This window comes from Mus musculus, chromosome 8, assembly GCF_000001635.26.
Source record: "Mus musculus strain C57BL/6J chromosome 8, GRCm38.p6 C57BL/6J".
Lineage (NCBI taxonomy): Eukaryota > Metazoa > Chordata > Mammalia > Rodentia > Muridae > Mus > Mus musculus.
The window spans coordinates 119,232,365-119,250,110 of record NC_000074.6 but is presented as its reverse complement, the minus strand read 5'-3'; the positions used below and the strand labels follow the sequence as shown (position 1 = coordinate 119,250,110).

The 17,746-nt window shown below is 47.9% G+C and overlaps 1 protein-coding gene across 4 annotated transcripts in view; it reads right to left on the bottom strand.

Annotated features, from left to right (window-relative positions):
* The window catches only part of Cdh13 (cadherin 13), a 1,184,913-nt gene that overhangs the window by 74,819 nt on the left and 1,092,348 nt on the right, over positions 1–17,746 (bottom strand). For all 4 annotated transcript variants that reach the window (XM_017312550.1, NM_019707.5, XM_006530628.3 and 1 more), the window contains 2 exons: positions 13,145–13,327; positions 7,668–7,921 (listed from right to left, as the gene is read on the bottom strand). In XM_017312550.1, the coding sequence (XP_017168039.1) occupies positions 7,668–7,921; positions 13,145–13,327 (437 nt within the window). The remainder of the gene's footprint in view (positions 1–7,667; positions 7,922–13,144; positions 13,328–17,746) is intronic.

Genomic DNA, 17,746 nt, shown 5'->3' with positions numbered 1-17,746 from the left:
GTAGACTGCTGTTATTTTGAAAGGTCTGATCCACGTGGCAGACACTATCACTTGCCTCTCAGTGCCCACTCTTCCTTAACAAAGATCTCAGCTGTAAGAGCTACACACTAGACAGGGATGGCCATGGGAACAATGTTAGGGAACGGAGCTTGAAGAGGAATCAAGAAAATCACCTTAAAAACCAGGATGTGGGCCGATAAACCTGCCATGAAGTCACCAGGACTCAAGTTCAGATGCCAGAATCTACATAAATGCTAAGTGAGGTGCCAGGCAGCCATCCATAATCAGGTCTTGGGGACATGGAGGCAACAGATCTCCTCAGACTGGGAGTGTAAGTGAGCTCTGAGATGCCGCTTCATGAATATGGTGGGGGATCAATATGGTATGATTCCTGATATAAGCCCTGGTCCTCCATATGCACACACACACACACACACACACACACACACACACACACACACACACACACCACACAAAAATACAAACATGCATAATACACATATATACACAAACATGTAGACACACACAGACAAAGACACACACAGGCAGTGGGAAAACCAGAAAGCATCTCTTCTCATTTCCTTTTTCCTCATCCTGATGTCTGAGATACAGATATGAAGGCTGGAGCACTGGCAGCCACAACAGTTCATGAGGAAGAGATTGCCCCCATGGCAGTATCAGAAGTGGAAGGACTTCTGGGGTCCTGGCCATATTCTGGGGCTGCCACACCTGCCTCATCTTGTCTCGTGTGAGGAAAAAGTTCTCTTTTCAGAGCCCCCTCAATTAGAATCTTCCTGTTATATCCCGAATGTATTTCCTGCTGAGATAGCAGGTACTAGCAATGGAGTGAGGGAGTGCTTATTCAGCAGTGCATGGATGATGGCTATTTCTGCACTTGGATGCCTGCTTGACACATCTGAAAGCACAGATGGCAGGTCACAGAAGGATGGGTGACGTCAGCCACTTGGGGTAATCAATGAGAGAACTCTTTCCATGTGTCTCCCCCCCCCCCACCCCACAATCCCTCCCGATCTGCATGGAGGTTGTTAAAAAGGATCTCCTGGATGGGATGATTATAGATACTTCCTTTCTCTCATTGCAAAAGTTTCCTTCACGAGCTGTCTCAATAGTCACCAGACAGAAGGTATTGGCCGTCACTCAGAGCCTGCTGCCTGTGTCAATCTGGAGCGAAGCACTCGGAAGGATGGGCTTGTCAATGGGCCTCAGTGATGAAGGTCTTCTAGAGGATTTACAGCCCCCTGCCTTCAGGGCTACCAGCTGGGCAGAGACCAAGTGCCCAAACTTCTGAACACCTCCTTGAAGGATCAGCGTCAGAGATAAGCCCTGAAGTGCATTTAGTCACACAGGACATTACAGACAAAGGGACTAGATCAGGGGTTGCTTAGAGGTTCTCATGGATGTCAGGGGTAGCAGGAGACCCCCTCCTGGAGGAGGCTGGGGTGACTATCAAGGGCAGGCTGGACCCATGTGATGCCCTCAGGATGCCCACTGAGGAGGGCATGTCTCCTAGTTGCTGGCTTGGGGGGTCAAGCATGACTGAAGTTGAGATGGATGGAGGTGCTTATTGGCGCTCACTCAGCACAGAGAGTCTTAGAGTGGATGGAGAGAGAGATGAGGAAAAGAGACAGAGAAATGAAATGAGGGAGGAAGAGGGGGAGGAGCAGGAGGAAACACTACAATATCACCAGAAGGTGACTTGCTCTCATCTTGTCAAGGAGGAAGGAAGAGGAGGGAGAGGCAATGAGGGCATGGTGGGTAGAGAGAAGAAAGAGAATGGCTAGGGAGAAACACCAGCTGGAAAAGTGTTTGCCATCCAAGTGTGCGGGCATGGGTTTGATCCCCCAAACACACATCATAAAAGCTAGGCTTGGCGATGCATGCTTGCTTTTCCAGTGCTGGAGAAGCAGAGACAGGTGGGTATCCGGGGCTTCTTGGCCATCCAGCCTAGCCTATTTGGTGACCTCTGGGCCAGTGGGAGACTGTTTCAAGGTGGACAGCTTCTGAGGTTGATCTCTGGCCTTCCACACTTGAATGTATATACCGGTACACATGTGATCACTCAAAGGTGGGGGCAGGCAAAGAATAGAAGTGGAGAGAGGAGGGGGAACAAGAAAGGTAGAGAGGTTTGGAGTGAGACAGATGCCAGAGGAGTGGGAGTTTTTTTTGGGGGGGGGGTTGGGGAGAAGGGCAGAGCAGGATTGAGCTAGGAGAGGAAAGCCCAGAGAGATGGACAAAGCGAAAGTCACGGAAATGGAGCAGGATGGACAGAGAAGCAGAGGGACTGGGACGTTGTGGCCCAGCCAGTGTTAAGAGGGAAACAGAGTTCTGTGAAGGATCTTTGGGCCCTGCCAGTAGTCTAGCTGTGAATGGAGGCTGCTTGGGGCAGAAGCCTGGGTCAGCAACATTTCTTTTGTTGTGCCTTAGTCAGCTACACTCAGAGATCCTGAGATAAAATAATAGCTCCCAGAGTGAAACTCCCCCCTCTTCTAATCCTGCTCCCTAAAGAATTACTTGAGCTACAACGGTAATGAGACCAGAGGCCACTTGCAAAGTCATCATTGGCCTGAGAACTCTGCGCAGCCATGTGAAGAGCTGTGGGAAAGTCCCTCCAGCCACGCCCACCCCTCCACACAGCCACGTGCACTCCTCACGTACAGCCTCCCTGGAGGCCCCTTTCCAGTGCGCTGGATCAAACTCCTTATCACTAAAGAGCCTTTCCTTCTCAGGGCAGCAGGTCTGCTTGCCAGTGAGTGATGTTTCATGAGTTCAGAACCAGTACCGGGAAATGGAGGAGCGGGCAAGGCCAGGAGGAGGAAGGAAGAATAAAGGGAAGGGCAGGGAGTGGAGAGGAGGGGAGATGATGGGAGAAGAGAGAAGGTCCATTCGGTGAAGCTGAGGAAGGGATACTTGGCAGGCAATTATGATTCCCAGTAGGGAAAGTGACCAGCTTAGCATCCGTCATCCAAGCCAGCATCCCTCATCCAAGCCAGCATCCCTCAACAAGTTCAGCATCCCTCATCCAAGCCAACATCCCTCAACAAGTTCAGCATCCCTCATCCAAGCCAACATCCCTCATCCAAGCCAGCATCCCTTGTCCAGTCCAGTATCCCTCAGCAAGCTAAGCATCCCTCAGCAAGTTCAGCATCCCTCAGCAAGCTCAGCATCACCCAGCCAGTTTAGCATCTCTTAGCCAGTTCTGCATCCCTTGATAGGCCTGTGAGCAGATGTTGGTCCTCTTGGGTGACCAGCTGTAGAGAAGTAAGGCAGCTGTGTTGTCTGAGGGTTTCTAACCATGGGGGCCATCTGCACCTCTTGAAAAAACCCAGCTCTTACTCTTGTCTCCTGAGAAGGACCCCAGCCTTCTCTAAGTGGTACCAGCTCAAGCCTCCACGGAGGACACTGGGATCAACTGTGGTCCTGAACAATAAGGCCAGCCCATGAGCACCGTTCATCGCCTTGCTCCTCAGGGTCACATGTTCCAGATGGCTCAGTGAGCCTCTGGTGGTACCGGCTGCACTGCTTCTGGGTAGGGTGTGGCTCTTTCTGCAGGCAGATAGAGGACTGTTTCAGGGCTGACCTCATTTCCTTGAAGATGTACAAACCTGGGTGAGGATGGAGCCAGCTAGAGAGAATAGCACCGGGGTGTGAAAAGGAGTCTGGCTTTGGTACTAGTACCATCCCACTGGCTGCCAGGTCCCCACATTTCAATCAGCTGGGCTAATCCATGCATTGTTTGGCATAGGTGAGTCTGAGCTGGGTCCAGGTCACTGGTGGCCTGTGGTCACAGATGGTGCTCAGACCTGCCTTTCCAGTCCACAGGATAGAGATATTTAGCAGCCCCCAAGACCCTCAGTAGGAGCTCTTAACATTGCACTGGGGCCAAATAGGAAGCCCATGGCCTCTAGTTCTACAGCCTGGATCATGCTTTCTAGGCTCTGAAGTTTGCCTTAGTACTGAGTGGCTTGGCTATCACCAACCAGCTTTCTCTCTGCATCTCATCCTGTCTTTCACTCCATGTGCAAGGAGGGGGGGGGGTGTTTCCTTTGGCCTCTCTCAGTGCTTAAGCAGTATGCTTTCCTGCCCTCCTTCTTGGTCCACCATAACAGGTGGTGGTCACATCTCTGCTGCCCCTCCACCTAGGTGCCCTTTGCTGGAAGCTTATCCTCTCTGCTCAAGAGCAGGAGTGTGAACTGAAGTGATGGAAGACAGGGAGGGACTGGCTGGAGATGCCGTGTTTTCTCTTTGAAGCTCTGACATGCCAGGCCACCAGCTCATGCCACTTGGAACCTTAGGAATGCCCTGGAGCCTGCACAGCCTCCAGCTGCTTCTCCTTCTGCTCCCATAAACATGGACAGACCCACAGCAAATTAACCCTTTGCTTAAGTTAGCCCAGAACTGCATTCAATTAGAGAACCCTCTCTCCCACTGTCTGTCCTTGATGTGGGCACTGTGGCTTTTGTTCTAGGAACCCTCACTAGTCACTCGACATTCCATTAACCCTTTGATCCCCAGCAGGGTCAAAGCTGAGACAGAAAGGTAGAACCCAGGGTTAGCAATGCTAGCTTCAGCTCATTTTATCTGCTGCCTCGGTCTCCCATTGTAGAAACACAAAAAATGGTGGTAAGCCGCCCTAAAGACAGCCTGCACAGCTGTGTGGTAGCTAAGCTACAGATTTCCTATCAAGTCCTTCAGGAATGCGCTCTTTGACCATTAAATCGCCCAGCAGGGGGCAGGGGAAGAAAGGTGATCTCCCATTCTCACTGTCAGAGGAGTTGTTACTAACTTGCAAAATCCTCTAGTCCATCTAGCAAATCAGAAAGTCTGGAGGTAAAAAGAAACTTTGTGTGTGTTTGGGGGGGGGGGGTGGTGGTGGTGGGGGGGAGGGACAACCTCTGCTTCCTCCTTGCCAGCTGGCTCTGTGGGAGACACTTCAAACTTTCTTTGCCAAGACAAGTGGTTCACTTGGGCCTGTGCAGTGATTTGTTTACAGTGTGACATTGTCTCAGGGATCCTGTAGCTGCTGGCAGGTGATGTTGGCCATTTAATGAAATCTTACTAGGAAGAGACCTTCTACTGAATCCTGGAGCAGAGCATAAAAAGGAAGCAGGACTGGCAAGATTTTAGTGGCATTTGACCCAAAGCTTCCTCCTGGAGGAACACTAGCTTTTATAGTACCAGGAGGTTCTATGTAAAGTTGACAAAGGTGGGAGAAGCAATTAGGTGTCCTGTCCAGCTGGGATGCCTATGAACCACAGCAATGACCAGCTATCCCTAAGGGTGCAGTAGTAGCACTTCTATCTTGGCTGTAACCAACAGCTGTCTGATTGGACTTAAGGCCCACTCAACAGGAGGGGAATCATATGGGGTATTCAAAGCATAGCCAGCTTCCTCGGGGATAGCGAGATCATGGATCATAGAGGAGAACCCATGGCTAAAACTTACTAAACCAGCATGACTCCCACTGCTTTCTAAAATTTATGCTTATGCTCTAACTTCTCATCAAAGAGGCTTCTCTGCCGCAGACAGAGACCTTCAGAGAAAACCTCACATGGTCAAAACTGAGAGAAAAACCTATGGTAGGGCACCCAGCCCTAATGGATATATTCAAAACTAAAACCCTGGACCCAAGGCTCAAGGAACTCCATGAAAGAGAGGACAGAAAGATGCTATGAGCCACAGGAATGGGAAGTCTGGGCTGAGAGTGTCTCCTAGGAACAACAGGGAAGCTGCACCCCTGCCACCTTGACAACATGGCTGCCCGAAGAAGACCCAAACAGTAACAACACCCACTGACACACTGACACAGAAGGGAAAATTCTCAAGAGGTCTCATCCCCAGACCAAGAATCACAGGCCACCAAGGAATGCTGGGAGAAGGAGAACAGCATTCCCCAGGGATGGGCCCCCTAACTGGTTATCCAATACCAAGTGGTCAGTCCTGAAATCATATTCATACAAGCAACACTAAATGAACCAAGTATGTTGTATTTATGTACTTATGCATATATAGGTATAACAATAGCAAAGAAAAAGGGGCCAGGAATTCTCGAGAGAGTGGCTGGTGCCAGGTAGAGAAAGGAAAGTGGTAGATGATATAACTATATTTTAACTATAATTCAACTAAATATAAATAAAAATAAGTTAAAACAAACAAACAAAAAACCTACGAAGGAATGAAGGCAGAAATTGTTGACCACACTACTCCTGCTATTGATTATTAGAACTCCAACCCAGGGGTCCATTTCTAAGGATAGGGCAAATTCTGCTCTTTGCCTCTGAGGCCCAGAACTAATGTGCATTCAGAAGCCAAGAGAACCGACAGGGCACTGTGTCAGCCTGTTTCCATTGCTGTCACACCGGGCAGACTTGAACAAGTGCTCACACCTGTCTCGAGTGTAGATGTGTGCATGAGTCCATGCACCTGTGTGTAAATGCTTGTGGAAGCCAGCTTTTATCAGTCTCTAATGATAATGATGATTGTTATTAGGGACAGAGCCTCACTCCATAGCCTTGACTGATCTGAAACGCATTATGCAGACCAAGCTGGCCTTGAATTCACAGAGGAGACGATGCCTCTGCCTCCCCAGCTCTTGGATTAAAGCTGCGAACCACCATGCCTAGTGCACAAATTATTTCCTGTCAACTTGATAGAAACTTGAGTCACCTGGGAAGAGAGGACCTCTGTTGAACGACTGCCTCCATCAGATTGGCCTGTAGGCATGTGTGTGTGTGTGGTTCCTTGACTAATGATTAATGTTGGAGACCCACCCACTGTAGGTAGTGCCACCCTGGGCAGGTGGTCCTGGGTTGTATCAAAAAGTAGGCTAAGCAAGCCATGAGTAGCAAGCCAGTTGCCAGTACTCCTCCAAAGTTCCCACCTCTGCTACTGCTTGGGTCCTTATCCTGACTCCTCTCCGTGATTCAACATGACTGGAACATGTAAGTTATTCCTCCCCAAGCTGCTTTTGGTTATGGTGTTTATTACTGTTTGGTTCTGGCAATAGAAAGCAAACCAGGATACCTGGCCTCTGCCTTATGCTTTGAGGCAGGGTCTCTCACCAAACCTAATGGGACTCATTAATAAAGCCAGACTGGCCAGCCAGCAAGTTCTAGGGAATCTTCCTGTCTCTGCCTGGCCAGTGCTGGGATTGCAAGTATGCTCCACCACATCGATCCATGAAGGTTCCAGGAACACAAACTCGGATCTTGTTACTCACGGAACTGTCTTCCCATCCCCGAATTCACAATACCTCCATCTACAAATGGGACCAACCAGTGCCTTTTTTTTTATAAGGCTGGAGCATCAAGAGATGCAGAAGCCCACACAGCATGGCTCTTCTTTAGGATCCTCCAGATTGGGCTAGGGTATTTGGGAATGTAGCCCTGAAGCCGGTCCCTTCCTGTGTTGGAATCATGGGTAAGGATATTGTCCTCTTACTGAGAGCACGTTGGCTCCATAGGTGCAAACTTTCTTTTCCTCCCATACATCCGGATAGACAACAGGGTTAACTTAACAACATTTTGCAATAGGCAAACAGTAACTGAACCCAGCGACTACAACCAGTGACCAGCAGCCAGCTTTGGCAACCAGAGAGGAAGGTGTTCTCTTGTATGCTTCTATTCGAAGGTCCCGAGGAGCTCACCTACCTGATAGTTTGATGTTGCAGGGAGTCTGGGTCTGTGGCATTCACTGTCAGCAGCACACTGCCCACAGAGATGTTCTCCTGTTTAGTCACCATCATGGGGTCCGGGTAGAAGACTGGTCCCTCGTTGACATCCAGGACTGTGATGTGGACAGTTGCCGTGGAGCTGGGGCCATAGGAGACGTCGGGTACCAGTGGGTCCTCATTCTCCACTTTGATCAGCAGGGTGTGAAAGGCAGAGATCTCATAGTCCAGGGGCTGGTGGAGCAGACAGAAGGGTGTTAGAAAGGCACACACCCTGGGCTTCATGCCTACTTTGTACTTGGTCCTTTTGGCATTGCATGAGCAGCTGTGAGCATGTGGGGAGAGATCTGGGCTTCATGGTTTAAGTCTTGTGCCATTTCAGGGGTCTTTAAGAAGAAGAATATGAGGTCTGGGAAGGTGGCTCAGTTGGGAGAGGTTTGGTTAGTGTGCACAAAGCCTTGGGTTCCATCCCAAGTCCATCACAAGACCAAGCGTGGTGGGACATGAAATCCCAGTGCTCAGAGAAACAAGAGGATCGGGATTTCATTTCAGTGTGACCCAATTTAGAATCACCTGGGAAGAGAGTCTTAATTCAGAATTATCCAGATCGGGTTGGCCAATGGGCCTGCCTGTAGGGCATTGTCTTAATACTTAATTGAGGTGGGAAGACCCAGACTGAACGTGGGAAGTTTCAGGGTTGGGCCCTGGACTGTGTAAGAGTGAAGCAAGCAAGCAAGCAAGCAAGCAAGGGTCCAGACATTTATCTCTCTGCTCTTTACTGTGGATGTCTTAAATCCCTGCCTTGACTTCCTTTCAATTATAGACTGTAACTTGGAAGTATAAGCCAAAACCAAGCCAAGCCAAACCAAACCAAACCAAAACCCCTTTCTCCACTAATTTGATTCTTTTCAGGGCAATTAAAAAAATCACAGCAACAGAAAGGAACTTGAATGAAGGTCATTGGATACCTGGTCATTGGTCAGCCTGGGCTAAAAATCTTTCTCAAACAAACAAACAAACAGAAAAGGAACAGGGCACAAGCAAACATGAACTTGGTGCAACACTGTTGTGTTTTGGATGGAAAAAGTAAATGAACACCCCCACCCCCGACTCGAGCCTTAGTCACTGGCAATGCTGATGCTGTAAGGTTTCCAGACTGTAACCCATAATTCATGACTTCAACATCCCTGGGGGTTCAGTGAAGGAGAGACCCCTAAGGCCTGGGATCCACCAGAGTGTGGGATCACCCCACTTTTATTACTCGACTAGACAGGTGGAACAGGTAAATCTAGCTTCACTCCTAAAGCTGCTGCCCTGCCTTGACTTCCTCACAATATATGATTGCCTTGCTTTATATATATTGGGGGCCCTGTTATCTTTTGTTCATATCCCACTAACCTGAGAATAACTCACTGCTGAATCCTCTTCCCTTTGATTCTAAGAACAGATTTTTGCCCATGCCAAGAGATACTCTTTATCAGCAACCCTGCTAAATACATTTCAGACAAGTGCCAGGGAGCCAAGACAGTTGGGGAATAGTTACTTGTTCTAATTGGGACACTTAAGGAGACAGAAACCTCTGACTTGTTGGGCCAGACTATGCTGAGGGCATGTACAAAATAGAGGGAGGTGTGTATCCACGTGCATTTGTATGTATGAGAGGACTCAGGGTGGGATCCCAGAACCAGAGGGACGGGTTAGGGCCATGTCATTTCCTGTGGTGCATTCTCAGGGGAGAGAAATCAGGAGACAGATGAAGATCTTGTAAGATGTAACCTGCAGGGATATCTGTCAGGAGTCTTCTAGGAGAGGCTGAGGCTAGCAGGTAGCCTTCCTGGAGGTGGCCCAGTGTTTTTTCAGTGGCCTAGCATGTGTGAGCTCTGAGAGGCAAGATCCTAAGAGACGTCATCTCAGATTGTTTCTTGCAGCTGATATGATTTTTCCTATCATTATTAAATAGTCTAATGATTCCTGGGCATTAGCCCACCCTGTTGAGCAGATTTTCTTCAGATCAATGAAAATGTACCAACATGTAGTAATGCTGTATAGACAAATTGATGATTTCATAATTCCTGATAATGATTTTATAGAATTCCTGATTTGATTCTAATGATTTTAGGAAGAAAGTTTTAAAAGATGGTTTTAGAAAGATAAATTTAGAATCAAGAATAGAAGGTGCCCCCTCCTCATAGAATAGTAAGTAAAGGCTGCATAAGAAGGAATCCAGTGAGCTTTTACAATTACACTAAGAAGAGAAATAGACGTGGGACAAACTGGTGATCAAGGAAAAACATTCAATCTAGGTCAGGTCCAAGGATGAAGCCACAGGTGTGCACTGTGATAAAGCAAGGCCATGTGAAACTGTTGCTTTGAGGTCACTACTTTTAACATCCTTCTGTAACTCCCCTTTTGTGTAACATTTTATCTATGAGGTAATTTTCTAAAGAACTTTTGTCTAAGGAGGTCTAAGGCCAGAGAAAAGGAAGAAAGTGTAGCATCTGGGGCTCTGCCTGCCTATACATACATGTGTACGTATGTAAGTATGCATAAACACTTGTAGAATTAATGAGACGCAGGTGGCCAGGCTTGACAAGAATGTATGTGTGTGTATGAGTGTGTATGTATTTGTGAATATTGCCTGTGTAAAAGACTTTATTTATTTATTTATTTTTTTTTGCTTTTCTCTCTGGTTCATGAAGAATTAAAGAGTTCCAAGCCTCTCTCTCAACTGGGCAGCAAAAGGGAAAAGAAACCAGCGCTTATTAGCACAAAATAGTAAGAGAATCACAGAGAAAGAAACCAGGGCAAGGCCAGGGGTCATCAGTCTTTGACTTTTTTCCGATGCTGAATCTACCCACTCAGTACCTAATACTTATTAATACACTATTACTTAACCCTAAAGGTCAGGGCAGGCTACTGGCAGATGTCAGAGAGGAATCCTGGTGAGGGTCCAGTATTGACAGTGTAGCACAGGTCAGAGGTCTGGAGCCAGACCACCGACTCATTGCAATGAATGTTTGCTAATCAAGAACGTGTGGACAAAGATATACACGACGGGACACACTGTGACACACTACAGTTTCCATGATGAGGTTTTAAAAAATTTTTTAATGTTTTGGGGGTAGGGAGGTTGCAAGGGTAGAGGGCACCCTTATATGAAGGTGGGATTGGGTGATGATGTGAAATTCACAAAGAAGCAATAAAAAGTTGAAAAAAAATGTATCCTTTGAGATGAAGTAAACAATTTTGTCATCTAGGTGGCTTCTGGTCATGGCATTTATTTTCCTCCGGTCTGGGCAAACACATGTTGGGGACCACCAAGTCCCACCCCAGGATACATGATAGAGATAAGTATCTACTCAAGTTTTTCCATGAAGCTGCAGGCTGGCAAGTTACCAGCATCCTCTATAGACCCAGAAGATGGCCAGGGTGATGGTATTTCATGCTTTTACCCTTTGGAAAGCAGTAGCCTTGGATGGCCAGTGACAGGTTCCCCTGACAGCTCTGTCATTGTATTATTACGGAGGAAGAACTGGGGTGACCAAGAGGTGGGGAAGGGCAGGAACCTAGGCTCTGTGTCTTCTAGAAATCAGGTATGTCTGTGATCTGCCATGCTCAATAGCTCTGGTACTGATATGATGTAGTTGCTGACGGCATTCTGTACTGGTTCATTTTTATTGTCCATTTTACACAACACAGAAGTCTCCAGAGAAGAAGGAAACTCTGTTGAATAATTGTCTGATTCAGAGAGATGAGGGGGGGGAGAGGGAGGGAGGGAGGGAGGGAGGGAGGGAGGGAGGGAGGGAGGGAGGGAGAGAGAGAGAGAGAGATCCTGCTCTGATTTCTGTCAGTGATAGACTGTGACCTGGAAGGATAATTTGCCACAAGTCCTTTCTTCCCCCAAGTGACTTTGGGTCAGTGTTTCACCACAGTAACAGAAGGCAGACCAGCACAGACTATGGGGTAGGCAGGATAACGTTCCCATAGTTCTCAGTTCTATGAGTCTAAGGCAAAAATGACTTTGTAGACTTGGTTAAATGAGAGACTCCGAGATGAGAGATTATCTTGGACTACTCAGTGGACGTGATGGGATCACACAGCTCTGTGGAAGAGCGATTGAGTAGAAGATGTGGTTGGCAGGATGACAGACATCAAGGAGCAGCAACTGAGAGGCTGTGTCTGATCTGAAGATATTAGAAGGTCCATGAGGCTCAGGCCATGTTGGCCTCTAGAAGCTTGGATAAGAGGTGGAGTCTCCCTTTGAGGCCCAGGGTTTGCCAGTCCTGACGGCACCTTCAGTTTTGCTCACGGAGGCCCTTGATGGACTTTCAATTATCAAGCCGCACTCATCTTTGTAGATAGTCTCCTAGTGTAGAGTCCTCTGAGCAATTGTATCATATCAGTACCAGAGCCAGTGGTCACGACAGATCACAAACAAAGGTCACACACAAAATGTATGCTCAATTGCTGTACCAAACTGATACAGACTGGAAGTAGCTGGTTCTGTTGAACATTTTACATCTTTGTTCATGAAGTCCTCACTGTGCTATGGGTTGGACACGCTCCTCCCACATTCACATCCTGAAGTCACAGGCTCCTATGTGAGAGTGTTAGCACAAGTGGGGGTCATTAGGAGGTAAGCTGGTCAGGGGACAGGTTAGTGTGAACTGTCAACTTGACAGAACCTATAATTATTCCAGAGGCGGAGCTCTGGGCATGCTTGTGGGGGATACTCTTGATTATGTTGTTTGACCTGGGAGGACTTCTTCATTGTGGGTGGGGCCATTCCCTAGGCAGGGGATCCAGATGGTGCCAACTACAGAAAGGGGGCTGGACCTCATGGGTACATTTATTCCTTGATTCCTTGTGCTCTAATTTCTTACTATAGATGTGGTATCATCAGTTGTCTCAAGCCCCTGTTGCTATGATGGTCACCCTCCCACCCCCAATGATGGACAAAATTAAACTTTTTTCTCTTAAGTGGCTCTTGTCAGAGTTTTATCTATCTATCTATCTATTTATCTATCTATCTATCTATCTATCTATCTATCTATCTATCTATCTTTCAATAGCAGTCTCAGAAAGAAACTAAGGCAGTTATCCAGACCATGACCCCCCTCGCCACAGCAAGGAGAAGGGACCCAGCATCCTTAATTAGATGCTACATTAATTGTGGCTTCTCATACATAAGTAAACAGAGGCACAGAAAAGGTGGGCAGGCACTCTGCCCTGGGACTTGAGATCAAGGTTCCTGCTCTGCCCTCTTTTATTGTCCTTCCCTGCCTTAGAAGCAAACAGGGCCATCTACCAGAATGCTCGAATCAGGGAAGTCAGTCCAACGTCCCTCTCTGGGCTTCCAGGGGGAAATGGCAGAATCTAGCCATGACTTTCTCAACTCTTTCATGGGGCTCTAAGTGTTCATGGGAGGACAGAGACGCCTCCGAGGGGCACCCTTACCTTGACCACAGAGAGCATGCCCTCGTTGGTCTGTGGGTTGGTGTGGATCTCGAAGCTCTGCCCAGGATTTCCATTGATGATGGTGTATGCAGCCCTCCAGGCTCCTGTGGTAGGGTCGTCTTTGTCTTCCACTGTCAAGTTGACAATGACCCCCACAGCTCCCTCCTCCACTGTGGCTTGAAACTGTAGACAAAGCAGGTGGCCATAGTCAGCGTACTGAAATGTATCGAGCAGATGCCAATGACAGAGCTTACCTGTGTACACTACATAAAGAATGCTATACCTATCATTTCATTTAATAACACATAACACAGGCATTATGGTCAAGAAGAAGCTGTGTTCCACAAATCAGCTTTCCCCTGGGCTCAGGCAAGGCTGTGGGACAAACTTAGCTCACGCAGGACACCGTGGATGGATGTTGCCAGGCTAAGGAAGAGGTTGTGAAAACTGTGCCCTCTTTCCAGTTCCTTCTTTCTCTGCCTGGTGGAAAGCACACAGCCAGGAGACCCCAGGGAGGGTGGAGTCACAGGATGATGAAACTTGGGCCTTCAGTCTCTCATGGAGGGGGTCAGCTAAGAGCCAGGAGCACTTTTATTTTGAATTACTGCTGGATAAGAAGTGAGCTCCCGTGGGGTGTGAGCCATTGCAGACATTGTTTGCATGATTTACTATTAAGTGTGGATGTGTGTCTGTGGTAAATGTTTAGATGGGTGTGGCCATGTATGTTGAGGTAAGGGCAGCCTTAGCTGCCTTCCTCGGTGCCTTTGAGGCAGTGTCTCTCATTGGTTTGTGCTAGACTGGCAGACCAGGGAGCTTGAAGGACCCTCCTGTCTCAGCTTCCCCATTGCTGGGATTATAAGTACATGGCTGTCTTTTTAAACGAGGGTTTATAAGGATCCAATTTATAGTCTCAAGCTAGGGCTACAGTACCTTACTGAGTGAGCTATCTCTCTAGCCCTTATGTGTGTTGTTATTGCTGCTTTGCCTACCTCGAACTCACGATGACTTGATCAGAGGATGGCAGGACTTAAGTAGAGGGCCTAAGGTTGGATCCATAATATTTGCCTCCCATCCTGTCCTACCACACCCTGCCCTACTCTCTAATGAGGAGAATCAATCCCGGCCTGCCTAGTTTCTCTCCCATAGCCCACAAGACTAAAAGACTATTTTGCTAAGAAACACAGATGTTTGCAGCTGGGAGCCTTGGTTTTAATTGTACCACATCTCAAACACTTGTTATATGTGGGTGTGGTGGGAATCAATCAATCCATGAAAAATAAGCATTCTCACCAACAGAGAATCTCCTGAGCTATCAGGAGCACATTTCCTTTGAGCGGGGAAACGTGAAGTATTGTTTTGGCGTTTACCTCTGACACACTCAGGTGGACAGTAATCTCTTTGCAAATATTTCATGAACAGGCACGACCAAGGAGCCGACAAGATAAGGAAACATCCAGGAATTTCAATTAGTAGCAGTGAGAATCCAGACACGGTACGATGATGTCAAAAAGGCCTTGTGTTCAAAGAGGAGTAATTTGAGAGATGAGGTTTTGCAAACAGCCACTGATCCATTGACTTTTAAATCATTAATCACGAGCCTCCATATTGAGGCTTGGTTTCCGGGGGGGGGGGGCGGGGGAGAGATGGAGCAGGGATGAAAACTAATCTGTCTGCATATCTGAGCAAACCTGGGCAGCTCATAAGATTCTGAGGATGTATAGCAGCGTGGAGCTTGGCTGCTGGAGGAGGACCATAGGGGATGCTGTCATGTAGAAATGGCTCCAGTAGTAACTACTTTGACCCCATTCCTCTGATTCCTGTTTATGGAAAAGTTGCTACTATCCTTTTGTCCATAACCAAAAGGAGACAAAAAAAAAAAAAAAACCCAAAACTAAAGCGAAACAAACAACAGACAGACAAACGGAAAAAGCCAGAAACCAAAACCAAATCCATCTACAGGATTCCTGAGCCCAGAAACCACGTTTGTGACTCTGACTCCTACCTGCATGCTAGAGTTCCCTATGAGGTTTAATGGTAATTCCTGGGTCCTATGCCAATTCAGTTGGTTAGGGTTAGACCAAAGACTCAAGAGGAAGCTCAGATAATTCTAATGCACAGAGTAGAGTGAGAGGCATGAAGGGCTCAAGTCTAGGTGTGTCACTGTCAGCCCTTGTGGATGGAGGAGGCAGCTGGTCTTGGTGTTAAGGGGTGTCTTCAGCGACTCTGGGCTCAGTGGGGATGAGCGATGTCATTAACAACTTCTGTCTGCTGTGTGCTCAGGATGGGCCCTGGTGACACCAGGCTTCCCTAACCCCTTCAGATTGCAGATGAAGATGAAGGAGAGAAGAAAGTAAAGGCAGGATTCCGTCCCAAGCCCTACCGTAGGTCAAGGACCACACCTTCTTATCTTGAGTTTTAGGAAGCTTTGGTTTCAATCAGTCTGCTGCGGAGGCCATGTAGGATCCACCACTCAGCTTACTCCTCTGGTATATCTATAGCTGGACACCGGAGCCCTGTGCCTCCTCATAGCTGTGGTCCTTGCTGTTCTCGTGACGCGGGCTCTTTAGGAAACTGGGATGTGCTATGGCCTGAACTCTCCAGTTAGATGGATAGGGTGTTATGTCTAACACATAAGTGAGAGGATGCCCAGGCAGAGCAGGTGAGTATCTCATGGTCAAGAGGACATCACTATACAAATAATGGCTTGAGGTGGCTGGAGGCTTTGGCACCAGCTCCTTACACAATGCTCAGGGCATGGAAGGGACTCAGGAGCCGCTTGTCAAATAAACGAATGGTCTTAAATACAGGAGGTGGGAGCAGAAGTGAGGGGTGAGAGAGAATGCAGAAGAGTTAAACCACTGAGGGACTGAGAGGGACTGAGGGGCAGAGTCATTGGCTGGCACGCGATGTTCTACTTGCCTGCATAATCTGGAAGGCAGAGTCAGACGGATCTCTCTCGTTCCTTGGTGGCTTTTGTGGACTATGTGATGGCCAATTTTGGTTGCAACTTGACTACACCTGGGATCAACTAAAATCATGCCCATGAGGGACTTTTTAAAAAATATTTATTTATTTATTTTATGTGAGTATACTGTAGCTGTCTTCAGACACATCAGAGGAGGGCATCGGACCCCATTACAGATGATTGTGAGCCACCATGTGGTTGGTGGGAATTGAACTCAGGACCCTTGGAAGAGCAGTCAGTGCTCTTAACCACCGAGCCATCTCCCCAGCCCATGAGGGACTTTCTTAACCATACTACCTGAAACAGGAGGACACAGCCTACATGGATGACACTTCTTGGTGGTGGCTGACATAAAAGGACATGGAAGGAGGAAGCGGCTTTTTGCCTGCTTGCCCTCTTTCTTGCTGGCGAGTTCCTCTATCCTGTTGCTAAGGCAGGCCTTCTCAGCAATTAAACCAGCCTCTCTGGGATTCTAATGTAGACTGAAGATCAGCTCTCTGGGAGTCCTCCATGATTCGAGTGCTAGACTGGGGTTCCTGAGATATCCAGCCTCCTGGAATGAACAACAAGATTCTTCACCTTTTTGCAGGGAGACGGCCGTTGTTGGGCCACCTGGACCATATGCAAGCTAAAAACTCTTTTGGTATATATTATATATATTAAATGACTTATAGCCATGCTATCTATCAGTTCTGGTCTGAATTTGCAGGCAAATCTGAGCAAGGCAACCCAGACCTAGGAAGACAAACATGGCATGTGCTCACGTAGAAGTGGATATTAGCTGTTAAGTAAAGGATAATCATGCTACAATCCACAGCTAAGTAACAAGGGGGGCTTGAGGGGAGGGAGAATGCAAGGATTTCCCTGGGGAGGGGAAATAGAATAGACTCTGTCAGTAGATCAGGGTGGTGTGTGTGTGTGTGTGTGTGTGTGTGTGTGTGTGTGTGTGAGCACGTGTGCATGCATGCACATGGGGACAGGAGGGATCAGGTGGGGAAGGGAGGAATTGGGGGAGAGAATATTGAAAGAGGTGACTGGAACAGGGGCCATTTAGAGAGCAATGTGGAAATCTAGTGCAGTGGAAACTTCCTGGAACCTATGAGGGTGGTTCTAGGGTCACCTGGAGGGTGACTCCTAGTAATGATGGACACAGGAGCCCAAACCTGCCATCTTCTGTAACTGGGCAAGTCTTGTGGTGAGACTGGGACACCAATTCAACAACAAACTTCCCTGACTTCCCTGCCTGCAGGGTGTGCTGGGGCAAGTGTGGCTCAGAGCTTGTGGGTGTGGCCAACCAAGGACAGGTCTAACTTGAGGCCCAAGTCACAAGAGGGAGCCCATATCTGACCCTGCCTGGATGGCCAGGAACTGGAAGCCAGATGGCCCAGAGACCAAGTTTAGAACCAAACATGACTGATTTTTAAAAAAGTTGGTGAAATGATTCCTAAAGATAGTCTGTTTTACTCATAGATTGGCATCTAGACCAATCATCATCAGAGAGTGCTCATCCAGCAACTGATGGGAGCAGATGCAGAGACCCACAGCCAAACATTAGTCACAGCTTGGAGAGAAAGTAGAAGAGTAGGCTGGTGAGATGGCTCAGTGGGTAAGAGTGCTGACTGCTCTTCCGAAGGTCC